Source organism: Rhamphochromis sp. 'chilingali' (assembly GCF_963969265.1).
Source record: "Rhamphochromis sp. 'chilingali' genome assembly, chromosome: 12".
In the NCBI taxonomy this organism is placed as follows: Eukaryota; Metazoa; Chordata; class Actinopteri; order Cichliformes; family Cichlidae; genus Rhamphochromis; species Rhamphochromis sp. 'chilingali'.
In genome coordinates, this window is record NC_137939.1 from 34,446,069 (window position 1) to 34,473,092 (window position 27,024).

A 27,024-nucleotide genomic window follows, 5' to 3' on the forward strand; every position below is an offset into this window, starting at 1 on the left:
CCAGTGGCTGGACAAAGCTGGACTGAAAGAGCACAGAGGCACTAATCATGGCAGCACAAGAACAAGCTCTGAGCACAAGATCCATAGAGGCTGGGGTCTATCACACCAGGCAAGACCCCAGGTGCAGATGCCCCTGAGACAATCCAGCACATAACAGCAGGGTGTAAGATGCTAGCAGGCAAGGCATACATGGAACGCCATAACCAAGTGGCCGGCATAGTGTACAGGAACATCTGTGCCGAGTATAACCTGGAAGTCCCGAGGTCAAAATGGGAGATGCCCCCAAGGGTGGTGGAGAATGACCGAGCTAAGATCCTGTGGGACTTCCAGATACAGACGGACAAAATGATGGTGGCTAACCAACCGGACATAGTGGTGGTAGACAAACAGAAGAAGACGGCCGTAGTGATCGATGTAGCGGTTCCGAATGACAGCAACATCAGAAAGAAGGAACACGAGAAGCTGGAGAAATACCAAGGGCTCAGAGAAGAGCTCGAGAGGATGTGGAGGGTGAAGGTAACGGTGGTCCCCGTGGTAATCGGAGCACTAGGTGCGGTGACTCCCAAGCTAGGCGAGTGGCTCCAGCAGATCCCGGGAACAACATCGGGGATCTCTGTCCTAAGATACTGCGCATATATATATATATGTATATATGTATATATGAGTGTGTGTGTGTGTGTGTGTGTGTGTGTGTGTGTGTGTGTGTGTGTGTGTGTGTGTGTGTGTGTGTGTGTGTGTGTGTGTGTGTATAACTTTTGAAATCATGAGCCAGCACCCCTCCTGGCCTTGAAAACAGCACAGGATAAATCCACTCAGTATCCACTAAAATAACCTGTGAGTTTTCACTCCTGACGTTTCTTTTGTTGCGTGAAATTTGTTTTGTTATTGCATATGTCTGTTTGGTTGCTTCCTGTCACTCTCAGCTCTTTGAGATAATGTCATCCTGAACTTGTTCTTAACTGGGTCACAGTCACAGCGGCAGCGCTGTTTCTCCTGACTGTAATAAGCACGTCGGCCACACGGTGGCGCCATCAGGGCTGCACATAAAGCTCTTTTTTAAATAAACAAAACAAAGCGATCAGGAGTAACTTCTGGTTCGTTTTGGTTTGTGAAGCTTCTCCCTCAGGATGCCGAGCTGAACGCAGCGGTCTATTTGTTCTCCATCACTAACTGATTCCTCTCCTCTGGTTGCTAGGCAACACCTACATGACCTGTTGTCAAACATCATTGTTCGGCTGTTTTCTTGCTTTTGTCTCAACCAGCAGTTGTTGCCGTGAATTATGTCGCTGTGTAAAGACAGATGGCCAGACTTTTCTATACATTTTATATAGAGAGAGATAGCTCTCTCTCTCTCTCTCTCTCTCTCTCTCTCTCTCTCTCTCTCTCTCTATATATATATATATATATATATATATATATATATATATATATATATATATATATATATATATATATTTTAGTCAGTCTGTTTTACTGCCTGACAGGAAGAAATTTGTGTTCTACTATTTTCAATAGGGTTAAGTTACGACAGCCAATGACGGCCTTTGAAAACAAAAATGCTGTAAAAGAAACAATCTAGGCAAACAACTCAGAAGGGTCGAAATTAAAGATTAAACTCATGAAATAAAAATGAGAAAAGCTGTATTTTATTGGATCAAGAACCAACTCACTTTACTTTTTTCATAAATGTACCAGTTTTCAGCAGTTTTCTTTTCTAAAGCTTAACTTCGTGCTCACATTCAAATTACATATGTCTTATCTAAACCTGGTAAAAGTCACATCATTTAATTCTGTTCTCTGAGGGAAAATATGCCTTTTTAAAGTACAAGGTATATGTATTAGTAAATATCTCTGCAACAGAATGGTGACCTCTACAGATGTACCCCACCTATCCCCCCACAACACTGGGATGGGCTCAGTGGATGGATGGTTAGATGAATAGGGTTTTCCTTGGTTCAGATATCAAATTGAAACATTTTAAGTCAGAGCCTGCCAGGCAGTTCATTGGGTTATCTCTGTGGAGTTTTAGATTATGATGTTATGCAATGTGAACTTGTGTTCCTATTTATCTGAAGACACTTCATATTTCTGCAATTGCATTTAGAGTAAAAATCAGGTGTCCATATAGAGAAAAGTTCAGAGAGAAAGTTCCTAATAATAAACTGCAGATCTGCAGGGCCCATCTTCTGTGTGAGAGCTTATGTAGCTCAGAAAGTCTCCAGCTAGCAAACTGACCTGAAATATTTGGTCGTGAATCCCATCCTAACCCTTTCAAAATTACACCTACACAGTTTTGTTCTGAGAAAAGTTCTCATATCACACAGCAAGAAAATGTCACATTTAGATGCGGAGAGTTCAGATTAAAGAGACACTGAGAAAAAAGGCAACTTATAACTGCAGGATGTTTTTTCTGCATTTACATTCAAAATATACTAATAATACATACTAAATAATAACACTGATTACATACTTTTTGCATACTTAACTGAAATGAATAAATTGTATAACGTAATGTAATTGTTACTTATAATATGTATGTAACTTTGTAATTTCAAAATGTTGTCACCTCTTGGCCAGGACTCCCTTGAAAAAGAGGTTTTTAATCTCAATGGGACTTTTCCTGGTTAAATAAAGGTTAATAATAATATTACTATAAATTGCAAAAAGCTATATGTAAAAGCAATTCTATATTTAATTTAATTTATTTTTTTAATTAAGCTCATTATTTTGTGTATGTATTTGTTTGTCATGTCAAATGTATTATTAGTAATAACTATATATTTCTGCTATTATTATTATTAGTAGTAGTTGTAGTAGTAGTAGTATACAAACAAAAGATTTTTTCTAATAAATAAAATATTTATTATAAAGTTTGGATTTTAAAATAAACACGGAATAAAAACAAAGGTCTGGTTGACGTCCTGCCGTAAACGTGCCGTGGCAGCCGTCCCGGACGTGACGTCATGTTGTGTTGATGTTGTGACCGGACGCGCTGTGGACGGAAGAGGGAGACGCGTTTTGTTTTTATTCAACTAAACCGTTGAAAAGGAGCAGAAACGTCGCTTTTGTGTCCATTTCGGGTCGATAAGAGCCTTAGCTCGGTGATTGGTGCCAAACGGCCGGGCCGGAGGGCGAGTAGACCGTCTTATTTGATCTAGAAAGGGAGGACTTGTCACCCTCTGACCCCCTCCCTGCTTCCTCCACACTCTCCACCATGACTATTCTCCCGAAGAAGAAGCCTAGCTCCGGGGTCGGCGTCTCGGACCACGCAGATGACAGCGATCGTCGGACCGGCTCCGACCCTCACCAACATCCTCACCCGCACTCAGGGCGAACTGGAACCCGACCGAGGGCTTCCCCTCCGCCTTGGTCCTACCAGCCCGCTCCACCCTCCGCCAGGGACGACAGGCGGAGCATTGAGGCGAGCTCCCGGCCGCAGCAGGCCTCTCCGCCGCCCGTCGGCTCCGTGTCCCCTGTGGGGCCGGGCGATGGTCGGGACAACAGCGGCGGAATGGTTGCCGGGTCCCGCGGAGAGCTCGTCGTGTCGTCCGGCGTCGTCGGATGCGGCGGAGGCATCGGCAGCTGCTGCTCCGGGCCCGGGCTGAGCAAGAGGCGGAGGCAGGCAGGCACCTGCTCCGGTGGGGTGGTGGGGGCGCTGGCCGGCGGAGGCCAGCCCGGGGTGACCGGACCGGGAGGTGTAGGGTCCAGCCAGGACACGGAGGAAGGAGCCGGAAACAACAGCGAGGACGAGTACGAGAACGCCGCCCGGCTTCAGTCCATGGACCCGGCTACTGTGGAGCAGGTAGGACGCTAACGCTAGCTAACATTAGCAACAAGGCTAACGGAGCTGCTAGTGCTCCTGCACAGGTGATTTCCGGCACTTTTACCAGAACTCAGGTACTTAAAGACCGAAAACAAAACGTATAAAATCAGCACAGGCCACTAGGAAGCAGAAAATAAGGATTTAAGTTAACTTTAAGAGGGAAGAAATTGCTGTTATTGTTCGGTTTTACGCTTAAGCCCAATGAGTCGTTTCCCTCCAGAGGCAGACTGTGGGGACAATTGGTGGTGGTGGAGGGGGGAGGGGGCGTTCATTAAGTAACCTGCTAATCATGTCTGCTCACCTGAGGTCTTAAGAGAAACCCGTTTGGGGCAACCATAGCAACAGCACGGACGTTTGATCACCTGGCAGTTAAACATTTACCCCAAAACTAACCACAAACACACTCTAGGCACACATTTAAACACTGTTAAAGAGAGCTGCATTTGTCTCCACGGCCCATTCAGGTGAGGCTAAAATAAACAGCCAGATGTTCCCAGATTGGAAGGATAATAACTGCTACATACACGTTTTTGAATCGTAATATTACGCATATGAAATATAAACTAAGAATTAAAATATTTTCATGCCACTATTTCCAGGACGCATTTTTGTCAGCTCTCTGTTGAATATAATAACACCAAACGCTTATTTTACCTATTGATTAATTTCAATTAAATGTTTTTCTTTGTTCAGAAGTCGCCCATGTTCAGGGTTTGTTTTTTTTCTTGGAGAATGTGATGAGGTTTTGTACAACTCTTTACCGAGATACTTGACTGCATGCTAGAAATTCTAAACACGTTTGTTGGACACCTGTACTATGAAACAAGTTCAGGGTACGGATATCCTCTCTGTATGTTCTGTAACCTTAACATGGATATTATCAATATACAAAAAAAACAACAAAAAGTCAGAAACACAGGCAGGTCTGCAGACAGCTGAACACCTGATTTTTACAAAGAATAGAAAACTGTGAACAATATGGTTAAACGGATAATACACACTGGGAGTAACACAGCTGCTGCAGACAAAGCAGCAGATTGTTAGTATGAATGTGTGCGCACTTTGGCGTTTTTGTCAATAAGACTGGAAAAGACCTGCTATGGTAATAAAGTTAAAGTCTGTTTGAAGCCAGAGAAGAAAGCCGACTGTGTAACTAAACAGACTTCTCACAGCTCTGTCATTAAGACATGAGCGAATTTGACTGATTAGAATTTTTGTTCAGTTAAATCATTGTTTATATGTGTGTAAGAAAGTGTTATTCTTTCAGCTGCTGGTGGTGTTCAACAGTCTGAGAGTGAGTAAAGAATAAATGTAAAAATCCTGAGTTTCATCCACTGACTCGGTCTCCATGTAGACTTGATAAAAGGTCTACAAGTACAAATAGGTTCTTTGTTTTAGGATTATACTTACAATCATAGAACAGTTAATTAAAAAAAAAAATGTAGTCAACCAGAGGCAAAAATCAAGTAATTATGTTGTGTCTTAAGAATCTGTATTTATTCCTGATGCTCATCAGGAAAACAAAGACTTTAAACACTCTTTCTGCAGTGCAGTGAGGTCAGCAGGATCTTCCAGGAATGGTGACGCTGTTTCCTGGAGAACTGATTCGTCACTAGGCGGTGATTTCATACCTCTTGCTCTCTTATCGTGAACATGGAGCAGGTTAGGTCTGCAGCCTAGTTGCCATGGCAATGGTAAACCTAAGCTTAAGATGTTAACTGCCTTTTTAACACTGAAAAGTCGGGATTAAACCAGAAGTTTTACTTGACTCAGTGTCGGGGATCCACAGAATGACAAACTGAGCCTGAACCGAAGCACTCTGCAGGGAGGCTTTTAATTTGAATCTCAAGCAGAATAGATGTTTGATATTTACGGATCAATAACGCGACTATATCAAGCAGAAATGAACTTTGAAGTGCTACTCAGTTTGATGTTGGAGGTGTTTCTGATTCAGTAAAAAGGACTAGATGTTACAGTCCCTGGTTGCTTTAAATGGAGATATTTCTAAGTTATATCCGGTCTTTAGTATTTTCTGGTGCAGGTTAAATAATTTTTTCTTTTGCTTTGATTTATATATGAAACTGTTGTTTTTTCCTTGTATTTTAAGTCGAGTTCATCTCTTTACAGCAGTTTGTTTTTTGCCCCTCATTAAATCCTCAAACTCGCTTCTTAGTTCAGATTGAGCCAGATAAAAAAATCTATTTGGAGGGAGTGATGAGGAACAGCCTATTATAAAATCATCCACATCTGATGGAAGTTCTCTATTTTGTGTGCTTGTTAGTTGTTTATGTGTTTGTTTTGGTGCAATAACTTTGTATATTTAAGGAAACCTTGCAAAATGTTACCTTCAAGATATGATAACAAGTTAGTGGCCTTCCAAGTACAGGGCACAAGTCAATTCACCTCATTTTGTTAGCGTTTTGTAGTCATTATACTTCATAACAGGAAATGCTGAAAAACACTTTAAAGTTTCATTTTAAAAAAACTGCAGCCAAATCAGTTTTGTTTCACAGTCTGCAGACAGAATGTCCTTTCATTTAGAAATTTAGATTGATTTTTCTGTAACCAGCTCTGAGCGTCAGCATCATGGGAAATGTCATAGTTTCAGTAGAAAAACGGCGCCAATTTCAAGTCAGTTTTTCACCAGAGAAAAACCTCAAGGGTCATATATCACAGTGGGACATGGATGGCTGCTTATAACAAATCATAGCACATGAAAGGTCTCTCTGTAACCTACATTTGCCAAACTCATTTTCCTAATATAGAAAAGTTACTGTACCAAAGAATTTGCTGATTACGAGGATGTCAGGTTGAATTAGGGATGGGAGTCGGTAACCAGTTGCGTAGAGAACCAGTTCCCAGTAGTCCAGTTCCTTGGGGCTGTTAGTCTGCTTGTCTGTCGATCACACTTATCGGTTCGTGCACTTGTGCTACGATCAGTTTGTGTGTCGGAGGAGGAAAATAGTGGTGCAGGATATGGTCATTAGTTTTATTTTTACTGCACAAAGAGTGAGTGCGGTGGTAAAGTGTAAACTGCAACGCTAACTAGCCAAGAACCCAGAGTGACTTAAAGCTGAGTGAACACTGACCCCAGCCCAGCAGACACACCCTGAACTTCAACAGGTAACAAACTGATGAGCAGTTTGCAGCCTCCGTTTGTACCTGTTCATGTCTCTACAGTAGATTCACCGTGGCGATCGCTTTAAAGTCTGTTTGTGCTGGTTTTCATCTTTGCTGTTGGCTTTGTTTTCTGCTATAAGAGGCTTTGTCTAATACTAAGAGACAGATTATACGTGTGTCCTCAATAGGATTTGTGTTGGTGTGTAGGTCTGCAGTTTCAACTGTTAAATGAGAAATTACCTCAGGCGGTGTGTTTTAGGTCATTTTACACAGTGACGTGAAAGTAATGTAAGAACTATATAATGAATTACTTTCTTCTGGGAGTAATTAAGTAATGTACTGCATTTTTACATGTTTAAGAAAAGTGTCCTGTGTAATGTGAGTAATAATTACTTTTTGAGTGATCATAACAAAGAGGGGAATTGCGTCCACACAGCATGCAAGTAATTTGTATGAATGTAATGTCTTTGATGTGCTGCTTGGTGATGGTGGTGACTCAAAGAGGAGCCAGTGAGAATCGACAAGTCATATCGATAATGATAAATAGAACAAATAATACTTTACAAAAAGTTAAAAATAGCCCAGACGAAAGAAGCTCGATCGAAGGAAACGTGTAAACAAAACCGGGCAGTTCAGCAAGTAAACCTCTGTGTAAAAATCTAAATAAAGTACATTAAAGTGCTGCAATGAAACACAGCAATAAAGTGGCGCTAGGGCTGTGCGATATGACCAAAATCTCATATCCCGATATAAGACATCTATCGTCCGATAACGATATAAATCCCAAAAATGTAACATTTTCTGTAAATTCTGTAAATCTCGGGCAGCTCGACTTGCGTGAAGTGTTTGCAGCTGCGCGTCATGTAGCTGGAGTCGAGTGTTTTAACCGATGCATGAAACTATACATTTTTAGACATAAGTTGTAACAGCCTCCGTTTTCTTTGTGGGTATTTATTACACGGCGTGCTGCGGGTAGGGCTGCACGATTTTGCATAAAATGAGAATCACGATTTTTTTGGCTTAGAATTGAGATCACGATTCTCTCACCATTTTCTTTTCCAGTATAAATATTTATTGCACTTATTAACTGCACATCAACTTCGTAACAGTTGAGACTGAACATAAAAACAATAAATAAACATAAAAAAACCAAATGTCTCACGTTTTGTTGTTGCTGCAAAATGTTGTACTGCTTGAAATTCGGTCTCCACCGTTGCTCGACGCTGCGTGTATAGAGCAGGTAGTGCAACAATAGAAAAATAGTTGCGGGACGGCACTGTGTAGCGTTTGTCTAGGGTGTTGATCATTTTCCTAAATCCCTCGTTTTGCACAGTGTTGATGGAGCCATATCTTTGGTCAGGTGATAAGTGATAGCCTCCGTAATTTCTTTGTGCCTGCGGGAGGTCGAGGGGTATAGGGAAGCGCTGTATAAGGTTCCCGTTATTGATGTTTGGGTGGTTGACCGGGACGGATTTTCTCCTGTCACTTTCTCGTCATCCCTGACGTGCTCTCCGTTGTTTTTTCCCTGCTAATTTTAGCATCACACGGCACAGCTTCTGTATCACGTGGTATAAGGCTCCGCCCTTGTCATTTGTTGAGCAGGAAGAGTGAGCGCTTGTTTTCATGCAGATTACGTCCCGGATCAAAATGCGGTACAATCGTCGTCGTCGTCTTTTTTTTTTTTGTTTTTTTAATCGTTGTCATTTGGAAATGAGATCGCACATAAGTATGAATCGAGATCGCGATTTTCTAACGATTAATCGTGCAGCCCTAGCTGCGGGGAAAAGCCTGTTCTAACGTTTGAGTCTAAGGTTTATTTTTTAGCATCTGGCGGCTCTTTTTGGCTTCTCATCCGTAAATAATCTGCATCTTTCACGTGATTCAGTTTATTTTGAAAAGTCTCAACAGGATCTTGAGCTTTATTGTGAAAGGTTTATGTGGGTGGTTTTACCGTCGTTATTGCTAAAGACAACACATAAAAACAGGCGCTTGTCCGTCCATAGTGTGGTTATATTAAATATAAGAGAAAGAGAGAACTTTAAGAAATTAATATAGCCACTACAGTGACCATCAAAACGTTTATTTTGCGTAAAATGAAACACAGACGTTTTTATATATATCGTTATATGGAACAGCCCTAAGTGGCCCTGTAGAGGCCAAAGCATAATAAAACAGAATTGTGCAATTTCTTTAATTCCTTGTGTCTCTTTCACATAACGTCTCTGGTTTGTTGTTGTTCTTCAGACGTGTTGTTGTATTAAAGTGAAAGCTGAGGCCGATGCCACGCCGCGGTCATGCTTTTTACATTCGTTCTGCTCCCAGCCTGCAGCTTTATTCTCAGAAATCGGAGCATTTTCTTTGCCTGAAGTGGTCCGACCGGCTCGCACAGCAGCGATCGAGCACTGACAGAACGAATCCGTTCAGAACTCGTCTTGTGACATTTGTGTCCTGCTGTTAAACCCAGCCAGTTTTCAGTCCTGTTCACGAAGCCGTCGCTGACTCGCACTTTCGGTATTGGTGCTTTTTATAACCTGTTTGTGTTATGACAGATGTCCAGTGTTAAACATGTTATTGTTTTTTTTAGACTTTCTTCATCTGACTTTAGTTCATGGTTTCACTTTTTGTTTGACTAATGAGCCAAGTGTGACTTTTTATTTAAAGAGGAGCCATTATGCTAATTTCCAGCTGTGTGTTTTTTATTCTTGGACTCTACTCTAGGGCCTGTGAGGGATGATTACACACACAGGTTGAGGCGAACAAACTTTCTTACCTCGGTTGACACAGATTTGTCTGTTTTCCTGCTTTTTTTGGACCTGTATTTAAGTTTGAGTTAATTAAACCCTGTTTAAATTAAAATTAGGATTATAAATTATATAAATGATCACAGTCATAGCGGAAGTCCAAAACATCTCTACATTTTAGAGTAGCTTTGCATGACTCACAGTTCAAAATAAGGCTTATGTGATTTATCCTGGTCCTCGGTGCAGCTCCTCAGCTCATCAACAAATACAGAATATAATGAACCTGTGAGACATTTTAGACACATAAACAATAAAAATGATAAATATGGTAAAACTGGGGTTAAAAGCACAGCTATGTTTGTGATTGTAAGTTTTATTTCTGTACTTTTAGACTGATCCTCAGAGAGGGAAATATCAGGGTATGTCGTGATTACAGAAGTGTAAAAGTGCACATGATAAGGAAATAAACTGTTTTTAGTTTTGATTATTTGCTTCTTCTTCTTTTTTTATAAATTAAAAAGCATCCTGTTCAGCAGTGTCTCAAAGAGGAGTAAGTAGGTATTTAGGGCTCCTGAGATCACCTGAACATCCGCAGTGTTAGAAACCAGTGTGTCTGCTCCACTGTTATTGATCAGCATTAGATAACTGATGATCAGGATGGGAGGAGCTGCTTTTCCCTGCAGAAGATCTCATTCATTTGTTATGTCCAGCCACTAACCCTGGAGGACTTGAGCACCATTTTCCTGCTTTAGCAACCAAACGGTGAATTTAATTATTCTAGAAAATAACACAGCAATGAATCAATAATGAAACTGAGCAAACTGTCCTCTAGGTCCTCACATATAATGCTGCTCAGGCCCAGTTCACTGACTCTGTCTGTGTGTGTCTGTGTGTGTGTCTGTGTGTGTGTTCAGCAGGAGCACTGGTTTGAAAAAGCTCTGAGGGAGAAGAAAGGATTTGTGATCAAGAAGATGAAGGAGGATGGCGCGTGTCTGTTCAGAGCTGTCGGTGAGTAATTAAAACACACACACACACACACACACACACACACACACACACACACACACACACACACACACACACACACACACACACACACACACACACACACACAGCGTTCTGGTGTCTCCTGAGCTGGTTCCCTGCACTTCCTCTGGCTGACAGCAGATGGCAGTGTTGCAGTAGGTTTGCCCTGATGTGTTTACATTTTACATATAACACTATTTTCAGCTACGAAGCTGAAAAAGGTCTTTGCTGTGTGTTAATTCTCTTGTTTAAGCTAAATTAATTTCATATATTATGTTTTTTTATTTTACATTTTTACATTTTTTAAAAAGATTTCACCTCGATTAAAATGATTTAGCAGTGTGAGAAACAATCAGGACATAAGAAGCAGTCATTGGTGATTAGGTGCAGTAATCATAGGGTGATCTGATAAGTCAGGTAATTTCCCACAATCGTGTCACTTCCTCTCCATGAACAAAAGAGAATGCTGAGCAAGAAAAGAGGTCACACAGTGATCGTTATTTAATGAAAAGCTGTTTAGAAAACCCTGTGGTAATTACCAGGTAACTGTAGCGCTGTAGATAAGGTGGAGCCTTACCAACAGCTGCGAAGCATCAGGTTTTACACAGAGGTGTAGCCAGGGGTGAGAGTGTGATTTGAATAATAATTTCTATCGTAGGTATTACATGAGCCATCGTGGCTACTTCCCAGCCATTAGCCAGTGTTAAGGTGGAGTTTGGCAAGTGTTCCAAAAGAAAATCAATTTAAATTCAAGTTAATGACCCCAGCCAGTTTGTCCTGTTACTCAGCAGCCACATCGAAGCACATCTGGGCACTTTGCTTTGAAATGTCGTTTAAATTAACATTTGTTTCAATCAGCATGAAATAAAAAGTGCAGATACAGAATATCCAGTTAAGATCAGATTTTCAAAAATTATATTTTTGAAAGTGAGCTGACTCTGCCCAAAATAAAGGTTTTAAAAGATTTTCTTACTGGCAGAGAACTGATTCACCTTCATGCTGTGATTTTTTTTTTTTTTCTTCCTCTCTGCTTGTGAAATGTAACCTGCTCCAGAGCAGGTTATGTCGGTAGCACACACTACCATCAAAACACACCAGCAGTCCTGCTCTGCAGTCCTGAGGTCATACTGACACAAGCCTGCTGCTGGGGCTGCTCTGTTCCAACAGGGGGTGCTCTGATGCTGACAGACTGTTCTTTTGTATGAGTGTGTGTGTGTTGGAAATGTGGGTCACACTGTGAAAGATGAAGGTTTCTGTGTGTGTGTTCCTGTAAGCCACACAGAGGTCCTTTCAGTCGAGTCCAGGTTGTCTTTCAGGTAGAGGCTATTGTGTAGCTGCAGTTATATCATCGCACTGACCCCGGCCCTGTGTGTGTGTATGTGTGCATGTGTGTGTGTTTGCGCTGCCTGTAAGTACCTGTAAACTCACACCTGTCTTCCTGCTGTTAGATAATAAACTCTGGTTGTTCCTGAGTTTCACCCTGTCAACCAGAATACACCGAGCCTTTATGCTAAAAACAAAACCCTCACATCAAAAATCACTCTTTTTCCTTTCGTTTTAAAATGATCATTTACATGCAGCACAGAGAAGCTGAAGTTGCTGTTTAGTTCATTAACTGTATATAAAGGATGGACGTAACCACAATGGGATCAGAGTGTTAGACGGAGTGTTGTTATGAAGCCTCGATGACTGATCTTTGTTGTCGCCGTCTTGGTGTTTTGTAACCAGAAGTGAAGAGACGCTCTGACTGTGATGAGTTGTTGGCTGGTGAGGACACTCAGGATAATCCTACCTGACTGTAATCGTCATCTTCTTTCAGCTGTTCCCTTTAGGGGTCGCCACAGCGGCTCGTCTCCCTATCTCACCCCGTCTCTACCATCCTCTGTCACACCAAGCCTCTGCGTGTTGTCCTTCACCACATCCACAAACCTGCTCTGAGGTCCTCCTCTTTCCCTCCTGCCTGGCATCATCACCACCCTTTGTCCAGTATATCCACCATCCCTCCCCCTAACTTACAAAATCAGCTTTGTTTTTTGAAATAAGATTTGAAACTAGCGATTGAGCCTGTGACATCAGCAGGAAAGTGTTTGCAGAGAGAAAAGGAGCCGGGGCCTGTGTTCAGAACTTCTGAACAACTGGTTTTTGCTTTGCAGCCCATAGGAGCCCTCTACTGGCCATTTAGAAGAAGGCGGGTTTAAGGCACGTGTTTTGAGCCATCTTTCTAACAACACAGAGGTTAGCACTGTTGCCTCACAGCAAGCAGGTCCTGGGTTTGAATCCACCATCCAGCCAAGGCCTTTCTGTGTGGTGGTAACATGTTCTCCTCTTCGGGTACTCTGGCTTTCTCTCAAAGTTCAAAGACATGCAGTTAGTGGGGTTGGGTTGTTTGGTGATTCTAAATTGGCTGTAGGTGTGAAAGTGTTCGTCTGTCTATGTTAGCCCTGCTGCCCTGGTGACCTGTGCATAGAGCTGGGCGATAGAACGATAACGATATGTATCGCGATATAACTTTTACTCGATAGAGAAATTAAGCTATCGCGATAGACCTCGCCGCTCTTGTCCTCTTAAAAAAAAAAAAAAAAAAAAAAAAAAAAAAAAGGTCAGCCAATCCAAATTAAGCAGCGCAGAGCCGAACCAATCACAGCCGCAGCGTCACGTCGCGTGACTTGTTATGTACAGCACAAGTGCCAAGCCGCACGTGTGTTTGTTTGGGAAGCAGCCAGCGGGTAATGGAGCCAGCGTGTAATGGAGGAAATGAGTGTGCCGACTAGAAAAATCAACCGAGCGTGACCGAAGAGAAAACAGATGATGGTTCCAACGCCGGAGAGATTGTCGAACGGAAGAGCCATAGAAGTTCCGTAGTGTGACGGTATTTCGACTATTTCAAGTCTGACAAAAAACAGAGTAGCGTGCACTGTAAATTGTGCCGAAAGCAAGTCTGGAAATACAATAAACTGGTGCATGCGTCACACTGTGCGCCACGTTATTGTTTCGGTGAAATGAATTTCTACAATACTGTTAATTCTACTCTCTGCAGTGTTTAAATGCTTACATATACACACAGTTACTGTCCCTCCACACATACGACTCGGTTCTGCTTCTATGCCCCAGCTTTGTTTACTTTTTCCCACCGAGGCTTCTAGACTTCTGATTGGCCAACATTTCTGCACGGTTAGGAATCTAGCGCCACCTGCTGCTTTGGCATGTTCATAGCAGCGTTTTCCTTCATTTCTCCCTTTATGTGTGGACGGGATTATTTTTTAAAACGAAAACGGAAAATCTCCGTTTTCAAAAATACCCGTGTACGCGTGGACGTAGCCTCAGTCTCTGACTGGAAGCGCTAATTCGTCATTCGGCTTTTGTCAGACTAAAGTAACTGTTAAAACTGTTTGAAAAGCTAAGCTATACAACAAGGAGAGATTGAGAATTTCCTTTTAGTTCTCAGTTTATTTGATATTGACAAAAGTTAGTCAGTTTTGTCTGTTCTTCTGTAAAACAAACTAAGATTTATTTTTAGAATTAATGTTTTGTTTCTAAGTGGAATTGACAATTTAGTCTGTTTCATTTGTTCTATTTTGAAACTTAAACACTTTAGCGGCTGTCTTTTGTGTAGTTTGCAATATTTGCCTTTATTTATCTGAAAAAGTCTCATGTTCCTTAAGTACATCTACCCTGTTGAACTTATTATGGGAAATAAATATTTAAATAAAAACAAGCTGCTGATTATTTCACATTTTACTTGTGAGCAACGGCACATTTAAATCTTACAAATATAGTTATTTGGCTTATATCGTGATAGATATCGTTATCGCCTGAAATGAAAAAAACATATCGTGATATGAAAAAATCTCATATCGCCCAGCTCTACCTGTGCAGGGTGTGCCCTACCTCGCACCCTGTGGCAGCTGGGATAGGCCCTGAATTAGACAAGCGCAGGAAAATAGATGGATCTTTCTAATAGCCAGCAGGGGTCGACTTTAGTAGTTTCTTGTCATTCTAGTAACTCCTTTAGAAAACAACATTTTTCTTGTAAAATAAAAAAATATTTCTTGGTTTCACACTCGGAGCCACCCTTCTCGTTTTGTGTCCACTTTCAAAACACCACAGTGGTGATAAGCTCAGCTCGAGGCTTGACTACCACTGATCTCACAGTGGCTCCGCCCATCTTTCAAACACGGTGGATGTTTTAGCTGCAGGTGCTGCAGTGGTTAATGGAGCCTGACCAAAGGGGGAATTTCAGAGCAGATTCTGATCATTTTTTTCTTTTATGGAACGTAACCAAATACAACCTGAATAGTTTTTACCGGACCCAGAAGGGTCGCAACCTCGGAACTGGAACTTGATTTCATATTCGTGTTACCTTCCTCTCCAAACTTATTCCCACATAGTGGGTCTACCTCCGAAAGGTGACTGACGACAGACATCAGCATCAGTGCTCAGACACACTGAAAACCTGCAACACATTCACAGAAAGTGAAGCTTATGTTGTTTCGTACTTCAGATAGGGGGGAAAAACCCCGATATAACCGATGTATGATGTCGGGCGAGCGCGACAGAGAGATGGTCGTGCGTATTTTTTTGTTTCCTTTTTTTAGGTTAACGATTGTGAGGCGATGGACGTGCACCTTAAAATGACACGTGCAATGAAAGAAAAAAAGTGTCATGTTTCATTTTCTCTTAGTCCACTTGTGGCTCATCTCGCGTCTGGTTTCAGAGGCCGTTTCTTCTCTCTGATGCATTTCCCAGAAGTCACCTCCTCTGGTGCCTATACGTTTACTTGAATGTCTTCTTCGCTTGGTCTCTTGTTATTCTTACACTTACCCGAACCCCTCTGTCAGCGCGATCACCGCGTACAGAAAATCCAGTGATTAACAGACGAAGTATTTATTGTTATTTTTTGACCCATATTTGAGCCTAATATAATAAAGCAACTACAGATGGTCAAACATCTGGAAAACCAGATGTGCAAAGATTGCAATCTGTATCGCATTGGCTGTTATGTCAGGGAGGAGCCTCTGGAACAGCACACAGCTCATTGGTACGCTGCTGCTGGGTTTAGGATACCCGAGTTTATGGTCAGAATTGTGAGTGTTGGGATGTTTTCTGCGGTTAAGGTGAGCCAGCATCAAACAACAGAGGCCATTAAAAGACATATTTTACAGTCCACCCTTTGTCCTTAACATCCTCATTTCTTATTACTTGTTTATTTGTTTGTTTGTTTGTTTTATTGGGGGGGGGGGGGGGGTATTCCCCATGAAAACACGTTTTAAAATTTTTACTTTAATACTTGGAGCTGCAGTGATGGTCCAGCGTCAAACTCCTGCAGTTGGCCTGACCAGTCAAACGGTTATTTATTATCCTGTTTTTCTTTTAATGTAAAGAAATATAAGTAAACATTCACATTTAATCCATCTGCCAACAAAAGAGGTGATGAACACCCTGGGCAATATTTAAAAAATGATCCACATCCAGGGATTTTCCAGGCTCAAAGTTGCAACTACACATGAAAGCCATATAAATATGAGTTGCCCACATAATATAGGAAATGAGTCTTGGTGATTTTCCTTTGGTGGAAGGACAAAATCTTCCCTTAACATGCAGGAAAAACCCTGAAATCTGCTTATTAAATGTGTAATGGCACTACAAAAGCACAACACTGTCATATTTAGCGATATAATAATAACTACATATATTTATTTTACTCTTTGTGTTACATCCGTTTATATGCCTGTATAGTGATAATGGTCTTACCGCATACTTGACACCTCTGGAGTAAAACTCGCACTGTTCACGCACACACAAAAACAAAAACACACAGCTGATCTCACTTTGATGTGTTAAACCTGCTTTCACACCTTGAAGACCACTTTCTGTTTCGGGTGGGCAGGTGTGTTTTTGCGTGGGTGGGTGAGAGTTGTAGTTTCCCCCCTCGTTGCTGCAGGGGAAACGGCAGCATTTCGCATCAATGGCACCCAGCCCGAGGGGTTGTGACCGTGCCACGGGATGATTTACAGGAAAGACAATGTGGCAGAAAAAAAACAACAACGTTAATTTAGATTTTTCTCCGAGTTTTCAGAGAGTTGTGATGCTTGAAGTGTTTGCATTTCAGGTGACTTTGCTTTCAAAATAAGATTTTAAGAAGAACATAAAACTTTTTTGTATGCAGATGATATTTTACTGATTTCAACTAACCCAGAACAGGCCGTTCCTGCAATTTCCTCAATTATTGATTCTTTCTCTGTAATCTCTGGATACACTATAAATTGGTCTAAGTCTGAAGCTATGCCTATTTCTAAAATGTGTCCGCCTGTTATGAGGAGTTCATGGCATTTCAAGTGGAAGCCCGAGGGTCTGACTTATTTGGGGATTAAATTGACCCCTGGTTTAGACAACATAATGAAAGTAAATATTTCCCCAGTGATTCAAAACATCCGTTCGCTGTTGCAGAATTGGGTTAAAATAAATCTGTCCCTTTTGGGCAGAATTAATTTGGTGAAGATGATTATTGCCCCTAAACTTCAGTACTTTCTTCACATGTTACCGATAGCAGTCCCACATAATTTGCTAAAGCTTTATAATACATGTGTAGAGGGTTTTGTGTGGGCAGGTAAAAAGCCATTGTTCAATCGGTCTAAATTATATGCTGCTAAAGAGAGTGGTGGGTTGGCATTGTCTAAGATGGTCTGGTATCATTACGCTTTCTCCCTCTCTCAGTTAGTTAAGATACATAATTCCTCTACTGATAAGCCATCATGGGTTGGGATTGAGGAAAGTCTTGTGGCCCCTTCGTCTTTAGAGGCCTTCCTTACTCAGAAGGGTAGGCCAGTACCGTTTAAAGATCCAGTACTGTCTTTCATGCAAGAGACCTGGCTTAGAGCTCACCAATATACCAACAGCAGCCCTTATCTCACCGCTAGAGCCTCTATTTGGTATAATAAGAAAGTATTAATAGGGAAGAAACCGGTCTGGTGGGAGGCCTGGGCTAGGACAGGTATTAATCAGATGGGGGACCTATTTGGGCAGACTGGCATGAAATCGTTTGCAGAAATCAGACGAGAATTCAATTTGGATCCAAGGGAAATTTGGAGGTTTTTTCAAATAAGACATTGTATTAAAGCCATTTTGAAAAATAATCTAGACCCTCCATCTAGTGTTCAGAAGATGTTTGCAACCCCTGACAATAACAGAATCAGGGCATCTAAATTTTATGGGAGCTTCAGAGAGGCACATGCTCCCAGTTTGGGGGGACTGAGGCGGTGTTGGGAGAAAGATCTGGGTATCCAGATCTCAGAGGACAGTTGGAAGATGCTGATTTCATCATGGTATGTTTGCTCACCTGAAACACAGTCTCAACTTATCCAGTACAAGTTGCTTCACAGAAACTATTGGACACCCAGTAAATTAGTCAGGTTGAAGCTCGCAGATAAGGACATTTGTTGGAAATGTCAGCAGGAAGTCGGGACTCTAGTTCATATGTTGTATACATGTCGGAAAAATGATTATTTGTGGGATGGGATCATCAACTTGGTGAATGATATTTTTAAACTTAATCTTTCTAAATCTCCAGCTATATGCGTCCTGGGCCTACTACCTGACGATAACATTCTCTCAAAAAAACAGAGATTGTGGATGCGTCTGGCTTTTATAACTGGTTGCAGGGTAATTCTTAGGCATTGGAAGTCATCCAGCCCCTGTTCTTTCAAGGAATGGACCGAACAAATGTCTAGGATGGCATCATATGAACGGGTTATGTATAGAATGAAGGGAAGAGAAGATATTTTTGAGCAGGTCTGGGGTCCCTTTTTGCGGTACATTGACAATGTCTCTTAGACATTATGATAAATGGTCTCTTAGAGGGATATTTCATGTGTCATTGGTATTTTGGTTGTTGCCTTTTTTTTTTTTTTTTTTTTTTTTTTTTTTTTTTTTTTTTTTTTTTGCACCAGGGGGTTTTACCCTTATTCGTTTTTGTTTTTGCTGATGTTTTCCAGGAGGCGGTGTATTATTTTGTTTCTCCTGGGTTTTATTTATTTTATTTATTTATTTATTTATGTAATTTTTTTTTTTTTTTTTTTTTTTTTTTTTTTTTTTTTTTTTTTTTGCACCAGGGGGTTTTACCCTTATTCGTTTTTGTTTTTGCTGATGTTTTCCAGGAGGCGGTGTATTATTTTGTTTCTCCTGGGTTTTATTTATTTTATTTATTTATTTATTTATTTATGTAATTTTTTTTTTTTTTTTTTTTTTTTTTTTTTTTTGTTTGTTTGTTAGTGTGTTGTTTGTTTGCTTGTCTTAGTTTGTTTGTTTGTTTAGAAATGGACAGAGAACTGACAGTATGATTATTGCAGTTGTATATTTATTTATTAATGTTTCTGTCCATCCAAAAATATTAATAAAAAAAAAAAAAAAAAAAAAAATCAAAATAAGATTTTAACATTTTAAAGATGGAGTTACCGCACACGGTTTCAGGTTAGATCAGTTTCCAATCTTTTATCATTGCAGGTTTGACTCCTCCTAATGTTCAAATGTCTCAGCGTTCCTACCAGATCCAGCAGGAAGAGACGTTTTCTTCTTTGTCTCAGTAACTGCTTGTGATCCTTACATTAAAGTATTAAAAATACAGGAAAAGTAAAATGTTGATTTTAGTGCAACACTCATGTCAAAACTTTATGCAGTGATATAATTGTTTTGATATTTTCCCTGTATTTGAAGTCAGCGCTGAAATGAACCCGAGTGCTTAAAGTTACAGCACGATAAGATTAGATCAGTTTCTGACGTGTGCGACTCACTTGATAAAGTCGGCGTGTGATTTTGTCTCCCCGTCGCCTGTAAAGGTTTTTGAGTTCATTTTAGGTTCAGCGAACTCCTCGGTAACTTTTCATATCAAATACTCCACAAAAATCCTCGACTTTCACAGAAATGTCGAAAAAATGAAATTTTTTTTCATTCCTCTTTCTTTAATCATCTCATGACCCGTCACGTTTATGAGGTGACATTTAAAGTGTCCTGCCCCCCAGTAGTATTTCAGATGTGAATAAAATGAATAAAACCTTCAGTTGCAGCAGTCAAAGTGTCCCAGATATTTTCATTCACTTTATCTGCATGAAATTTCAAATATTTAATATTTTCTCCTCTTTTAAAACAAGCCCTGAAAAACAATCCCGATGGAAACAGATAGTTACAGGTGTTGCCGTCCTGGTGAATGTCCTTCAGGGGAAAAGCCAAAACGTCTCTTGCGTTTCACCTCTGTGCATGCAGGAACGCCTGATGCTGATGAACGACCTGTAAACACAGTCGGGTGTGAGTTCACATTCCTGCTGGGTCATTAAAAATGGCAGACATGCAGGTATTTCTTTTATTGGCGGGATAGTTGCAAAGGAAAACTCCCACAGTTTGTTGTTACGGAGAAAAAGTTGCAAAGGTTTGGCACGTCTCTTGTCCCGACTCTGTTTGTTGTAGAAACAACGCTGAAACTCTAACATTTCTCGCACGTGCGCGAATCGAATGCCAGCTCGGAAATTTGCCTCGACAGTTTGCTCTCTAACCTGCTGCTCAGCTCACAGTTTTCACTCCACAGGCTTTATTTTTCCACCAGATTGTTGGAAAATCTGTCTTCTTTCAAACAATCTTAGCGCCTCCTAACTGCCCACAGAGCTCCATTTTAGTAGATATTGGATTTAAGGTGGAAAGCAGAAACGATCGCTCTCTCAGTCCCGTGACCACGTTTAACACTCGGAGCACAAACAAAGCACAGATCTGTAGAGCAACGTCTTGTTTTCAAACCACATCGGTGCCAGATGCAGTTTTTCCCTAATTAATCGCCATGGAGACTGTAACTGACAGCACTCGTCAGTTGATGAGCTATGATTGATTTGGCTTCGATCGATCGCTTCTCTCACGCTCTCATTGGTGGGTTTCTTGTGATTGTGTGGAAATGCTAACAGTAGGTTCAGGAGTCGCACCAGTGATTTCTCCAGAAACCACATTAACAGCCAAACATCCCGAACAACACCGTGCACAAATGTTATGGATTTAACTTTTTTTGTCATGTGATTAAGAAAGAGTGCGTGTGCGTGTGTTCAGCCTGTTCAGGTGACTTTGTCTGGTTGTGTTTCTCAGTTGTTTGCTGCCTAACAACATCTGACACACACACACACACACACACACACACAGAGGAACAGCTGATACCAACACACCTGACCTGACTGCATGCCAACAGCAGCTGCTGCTCAGCAACAAACAGCTGATCTCAAACAGTGTCACATTTATTTATTTATTATGTCGACTGAAAGTTAATGGCTTTAAAATCTGTACAGTACAGAAAAAAGCTGCCTCCAGCATGTGAGCTGGACCTGAACCATGCAGAGTAAAGTTCAGACGGCTGAGACACGGTGTGTGTTTCCACTGACGACACATTCCTCTGTGTGTGTGTGTGTGTGTGTGTGTGTGTGTGTGTGTGTGTGTGTGTGTGTGTGTGTGTGTGTGTGTGTGTGTGTGTGTGTTTGCTTTTTTTTTTTAAATTTAGACCCACGTGTTTGTGGGGTTTTTTCTTTCTCCAAATATTAGGAAACGTCTCCCATGTCTGACGTTGTTGTGCAACGGCCGACTGGTCGCAGTCGTGCTCCCAGCATGCTCTGCAGCTGGTCGTGGTTAGTCACAGGAGTGGAAAGCAGAGTGTGACGAGCGTGTTTCATTGCTCAGCTCGCATGCGTCCAGTTTCACTTCATGTCGGTTCAGATCAGCCGACTGCGTTTAATAAAAAAAATAGTGAGTGTCATTGAATGCATCCACAGGTGGATTTCAGTTTTCAAAGTAGCAGCACCTCGTGACAGGCGGCTCATCCCAGCCTGTGCTGCAGCCGGGGCTGGTTTTACTGCATGTTTACTGCAGTTTCCTCGACGCTTTACTGTCAGCGATGAGATCAGGACAGAGTTAGGTTTAGAACCCAGCAGGTTTGGCTTGTTAATCCAGGAGTCAGATCAGAATCACGAGGTGTTTGTTTGATTTTTAGCTTCAAAGTGTTGCTTTTCCACATCGACATGTCTGGCATAGATGTTAAACTCAAACAGAGCCATTTAAAAAATAAAAAAGCAAAGCTCAAGATTGAATCCACTCTGTCATTTGAGTTACTTCAGGGTTAATGGTAATTAACAAGATTCCCAGCTCATCAGTAGCATTGACACGCACACTGGGGGGACTGGGTGGTCTGATAGGATCCCAGCGTCTCCCAGCGATCAGAGACACTTTGGCTCCCAGGTCTCCGACAGTCTTTTCCAGCTGTGAGTCGCCACTCTCCTCCTTGACTCAGCACTTTGAGTCTCGACTCATTGTTTTGGCTCACACAGCTGTTTGTTGCTCACATGACGTGACAGTCATGTGTCCCAGCTGTCACAGCGTGTACCGTGAATGGAAAAAGTTCTGCTGCAGAAGTCGTCGACCTTTCAGCCAATCAGGTGACCGAGTCTGTGGGTTGAACTCAGAGACACTTTGGCACTTTTTAAAGTTTAGATGATTTGTACTGTGGTGAGCTCATCTGTTTATGTGGCTGTGTTTACGGTGAGCAGATCCCAACAAACAAATGCGGGACAAAACTGTTATCAGGGATTTTACACACAAACAAACACAGAAATGATGCAGGTTCACGTTATTTAGCACGTGAACAACAAATAGGCTGAATTTACATGTCCGAACGAGCTCTCGGGCACGTAAACGTCATTCAAAGTTTAAATCTTTTGTAAAGCTTTAAGACTTTTTTTTTTTTTGTCTGAATTGGTGTTTTAAGTATCGTCTACACTTTTATTATAGTTCTGGTTTGATAACATTTTTGTTGAACTTTATTCTGGAAAAATCATTTTCCCCATGGTTTCATGCCTGCACCCTCTACATGCACGAGGTGTACTTCAAAGCGTGGCCATTTTTGTCCTCGTTCACTTGTTGTGATAGGACGTACATTTTTTTTTTAATTCCTCAGAAGGGCAGCGTGTGCTCAGCATACGTCCCGTAAACAGACACATTAAAACACAGCTTATAAAGTTCTGTTGAAAATCGGGAGTGGTTCTCCTGCAGTTATTTGATTATAATAATAAACACCGTGCCCATTCTTCATTGTACAAACGTGACTCGTTACCTGCACACATCCCGTTAGCTCTTATTGATGCTGATCATTTAAATGGAATCATTGACACACTCGGAAATTTTCTGGTGGTGTTTACGGTTCTTTGTTCATTCCCTTGCAAAAGTTTACATGTGCTCTCTTTTTGAAGTGTCCTCTGTAGTTTCTCATAATGTTATAAAAGAGCGACGCATGAGTCACATCTTATGAGAATCACACGGTATTACTTCATGTTATTGTGCAAAATTAAACTGAATAATAACAGCGGGAAACATAAATGGAATTCTTTCACTGCAGCCAGCAGCAACTTCTGTTTTTTGGCCCTCTCCAAAGACGCAGATTCAGTCGCTGGTCGGTCCAGCTCGAGTCAGGATGCCTGAAAGTTGAACTTGAAGAGTTGAGATGTTTCTTTGCTGAAGCTGTGGAAGGATCGGGGCCCTAAACTCTCTCACCGTCTGAATGATGATGTTTGGGTTGTCGCAGCAGCTAGACTGGAAAGAGGTCAGAGGTCACCTCTTTCCAGAGGAAGTGTCTTCACGAAGAAACCTCACTGAGGGGCACAGGGAAACTCTGACGACCTCCTGCTGCCGATGAGTCACGCAGTGTGTGTTAGAGAGAGAGAGGGACTTGTGTCAGAGTGACCTTTGACCTTGTGTTACTGTAAGAGCAATGTCTGAGTGTTTGTGTCCAGACAGTTTGTGTAAACATGGGAGTATGTGAGGTGGAATCTCCATAGTTTCTATATCTGTCTGTGTGTGTGTGTGTGTGTGTGTGTGTGTGTGTGTGCAGTCTTGAGTTCATACTGGACACCCGTCGTTTGTTCCAGTTTGTCTGGTAAACTCCAAACTTGAGTCCTGATTAGTTTTCACAGTCTGTGTCTTCATTGCCTGAATCTGGAGTTACCTGCAGCACTGACGGGAACCTGAGCTACAAATACAGAGATTGGCTGACTAAGTGATATATTTATTAATTTTAGTCAGTTTGTCTTAATAATAATAATGGATTGGATTTATATAGCGCTTTTCAAGGTACCCAAAGCGCTTTACAATTGCACTATTCATTCACACACTGGTGGAGGCAGCTACGGTTGTAGCCACAGCAGCCCTGGGGCAGACTGACATAAGCGAGTCTGCCATATCGCGCCATCGGCCCCTCTGGCCATCACCAGTAGGCGGTAGGTGAAGTGTCTTGCCCAAGGACACAACGACCAGGACAGAGAGCCGGGGGATTGAACTGGCGACCTTCCAGTTACAGATGCGCTTCCCAACCCCCTGAGCCACGGTCTCAGGGGGTTCTGTGTTTCAGAAAATAAAGAAAATGTTAAAACATATTACAGTGTTTAAAAATTCAGATAAAATATGAAGAAAAAAATCTATATTCTGAGATATTAAAAAATACTAATAATTAAAAAGCTAATTTATAGTGTATATTCATATAAAATAATTTTATAGAATCATATTTAGTTGTTTAAAAGCAAATAATTAGCAAAAATACAATGTTTAAAAAAAAAAAAAAGTATCACAGCTGATGTTCATGGTTCAACCATGCTGTGATAATCCACATCTGTACTAGTACTCAGGTGCATTACCACAAAAAAGTTGCAACTACCCAACTCTTTCCTGCATACATGAATGTCCCAAAGAGCCAAACGAAAAACACTGGTGTTTAAAAAAAAATGTTATTCGGAGTTTCATTAATTCAAAGTCTAACAGACATTTTTAATGGTCACATGGTCAAAATGTAACAGTAACAGTGAACCAGGAAAAATTGCTGACTGCACCTAAAAATGTGGAAGAAGTCAGGTATCTTCAAAGTTTGCCCAGATGACCCCAACATAACGCTTAGCGACCAATATCAAAAATCTCAGTGAGTGTAGAAAATTACTTTCCCGTTGGTTTTCATCTGGAAATTTACCCTTCCAGCATCAGGCGACTCCATCTGGATTCGTTTCTCTGGGATTCTGACTGTTACGAGACTGAGAGTTATAAAAAGTTGTGGAAAGTTACAGAGATTGTATAACTGTGTGTGTGTGTTCAGGTGTGTCGGGCATCCTCAGGTGTTTACACCTGCCGTGGTTTCATGCGCACATTTTTTGTCATTGTGATTGAAATCATTGTTGTGTACCTGCAGTAGGGCGGAGCTGTTGTGTGTGGACAATGCGCCAGACGTCAAAACAATAAACATGGTTTGCATTTGTTCCTCAACAGCCATCTTATCTGTTTGACCGTGATGTTTGGCATCTTCCTGAAAGATCACTTACGGTTATCTTCTTCTTGGTCCTTGAAGAGTGTTGACAACAGACACAAGATGCAAATCTTTTTTTCTGCCCATCTATTGAAAAAAATGTGCAAAGTATTAACAAAAAACAAACTCTGAGCGGCTGTATCAGGAAAGAGAAGGAGGATACTTCCCCACCAAAGACTGTAGTTCCTACAATGGTCCAAAAGGAAGTTAACGTTACAGTATATCATTGACTGTTTCAAAAAGCTGTCTGTCTCCACCATTACATCCCCACTGCTCTCTGAACTTAGCATTTGGAAGCCTCTAGGGTTTTTGGTCTCCATCGTGCTGAGATCAAGAAGTGACAAAAGGGTTATCCGCTAACCCGACACAAGTCGGTAAACGTCCAACGTTATACTTCATTGGAGAGGTTTTCACTCACGGTTGTCATAGTTTCACTTATTTATGTTTAGAGGCTCATCACTAGGGATGGGTATCGTTTAAGTTTTTTCCGATACCAGTGCCAAACCGGTACTTTTGAAACGGTGCCGGTGCTTAAAGAATGGAGCACAAAATTGGTCCAAAAACCTCTCATGTTCAGCTGTTTTTTTTTTGTAAAAAGATAACAATGTTAGCCTTTTCTGCAGCTATGGGGCATATATGGTATCACTCTTGGCTGGAAGCAGTGCTTAAACAATGGAAAAAAACACAAACTTTGTCCAAAAACCTCTCATGTTTAGCTGTTTCCCTCTTTTTCTTTGGTCATTTTAGCCTTTTTGGCCAGGGTGAAGGGAGTATCTGCCATCAAACAAGAAGACAGACGCATGTAACTATGATGATGTTTGCTAGTTCACCTTACATGCATTAATGTAATAACGTGGTTAGCCTACTCAACGTAAATTACACACGAACAACATGAAGCTACTCACGCAGAGAAGAACGGCTGCTGCTGCATCATCATCCTCATCATTTCTGCTACACTGGCAGGGTTAGGGGCCAGGACTCTCCTCTTCGGGTTTTTGGGGGATGTTGCTAACTCCGGGTCCGATAACAGGCACCACACCCGCAGTAGATGTGCACGGTGTGAGGTCTCGCAGCAAGCTATCAAATACAGCGCATTTCTCAGCTTTTAAAAAAAACGCTATGCGTCGCCAGATGTTTCATTGGATTCGAGGTGTTACCTCCTTTGACAGTATCACAGTATCAGCTTAAAGCACTTGTTGCTGCTGAGTTTGCATCTTTTGCTGTGAAGTACAGCCGGACTTTTGACCGCTTCGCCTTGGACATTTTTAATCTGTAGCTCTGCTCTTAAAGAACGTACGTACCTGGCCCCGCCTACTATCCTCGGAAACGTAAAATGATTGGCTAGAATCTAAAGTGTATCACAGCTCAGGAAAAAAAAGCACCGAAATGTGTGCTGCTTTTCGGTCTGGTTACGACCGTTTATGTCAGAACCGGATACTGGTACCCATCCCTACTTATCACTGACTTAGGACCGGTCAGTGACCATCAGCCAGCCACTGCAGGATGGTTGCCAGGTGGTCAACTAACCATAGGAAAGACATTTTTCTGTAAAGGGAAAATGTGTTTTCTGTGGTTTCTGCAGGTTGAAATTGGTGCAAAGACATTGTTGCACCAATAACCTCCTTGCGATTGCTTTGGGGCTGCAGCAGGATGCTGTGATGCCCTGTGGTTTGTGTGGAAGAAGCTGACTTGTCCTCAAGCGCTTGCCAACTACTCGCTGAGTGGCAGTGAAACTGCAAAGAGTATGACACAAACCGAAAATGGAGAACGTTTCTCTCCAGAATAAAAGTTTAGCCTTACCACTGAAACCGCCGAGTTTCAAAAGACACAGCTTTTATTTTGAAATAGAGCATTCTTCATCTGTGCAGCATCCTGATAGAAAAGTGGAAAAGCTGCAGGAATGTTTCCTCAGTTTCACTCACAAAGTTCAGTCTGATTTTAAGGTTTCCATCTCAATTTCA

The 27,024-nt window shown here is 41.5% G+C and overlaps 1 protein-coding gene across 2 annotated transcripts in view; it reads left to right on the forward strand.

The window, feature by feature from the left end:
- Positions 1-2,841: 2,841 nt before the first annotated feature.
- otud5a (OTU deubiquitinase 5a) overlaps positions 2,842-27,024 on the forward strand; it is a 41,899-nt gene continuing 17,716 nt past the window's right edge. The window contains exons 1-2 of one of the 2 annotated variants that reach the window (XM_080897830.1): positions 2,842-3,802; positions 10,602-10,692. In XM_080897830.1, coding sequence (XP_080753956.1) covers positions 3,215-3,802; positions 10,602-10,692 — 679 coding nt within the window. In that variant the 5' untranslated portion in view covers positions 2,842-3,214. Of the gene's footprint in view, positions 3,803-10,598; positions 10,693-27,024 lie in introns of both variants that reach the window. The other variant, XM_080897829.1, reaches the window with a different exon arrangement.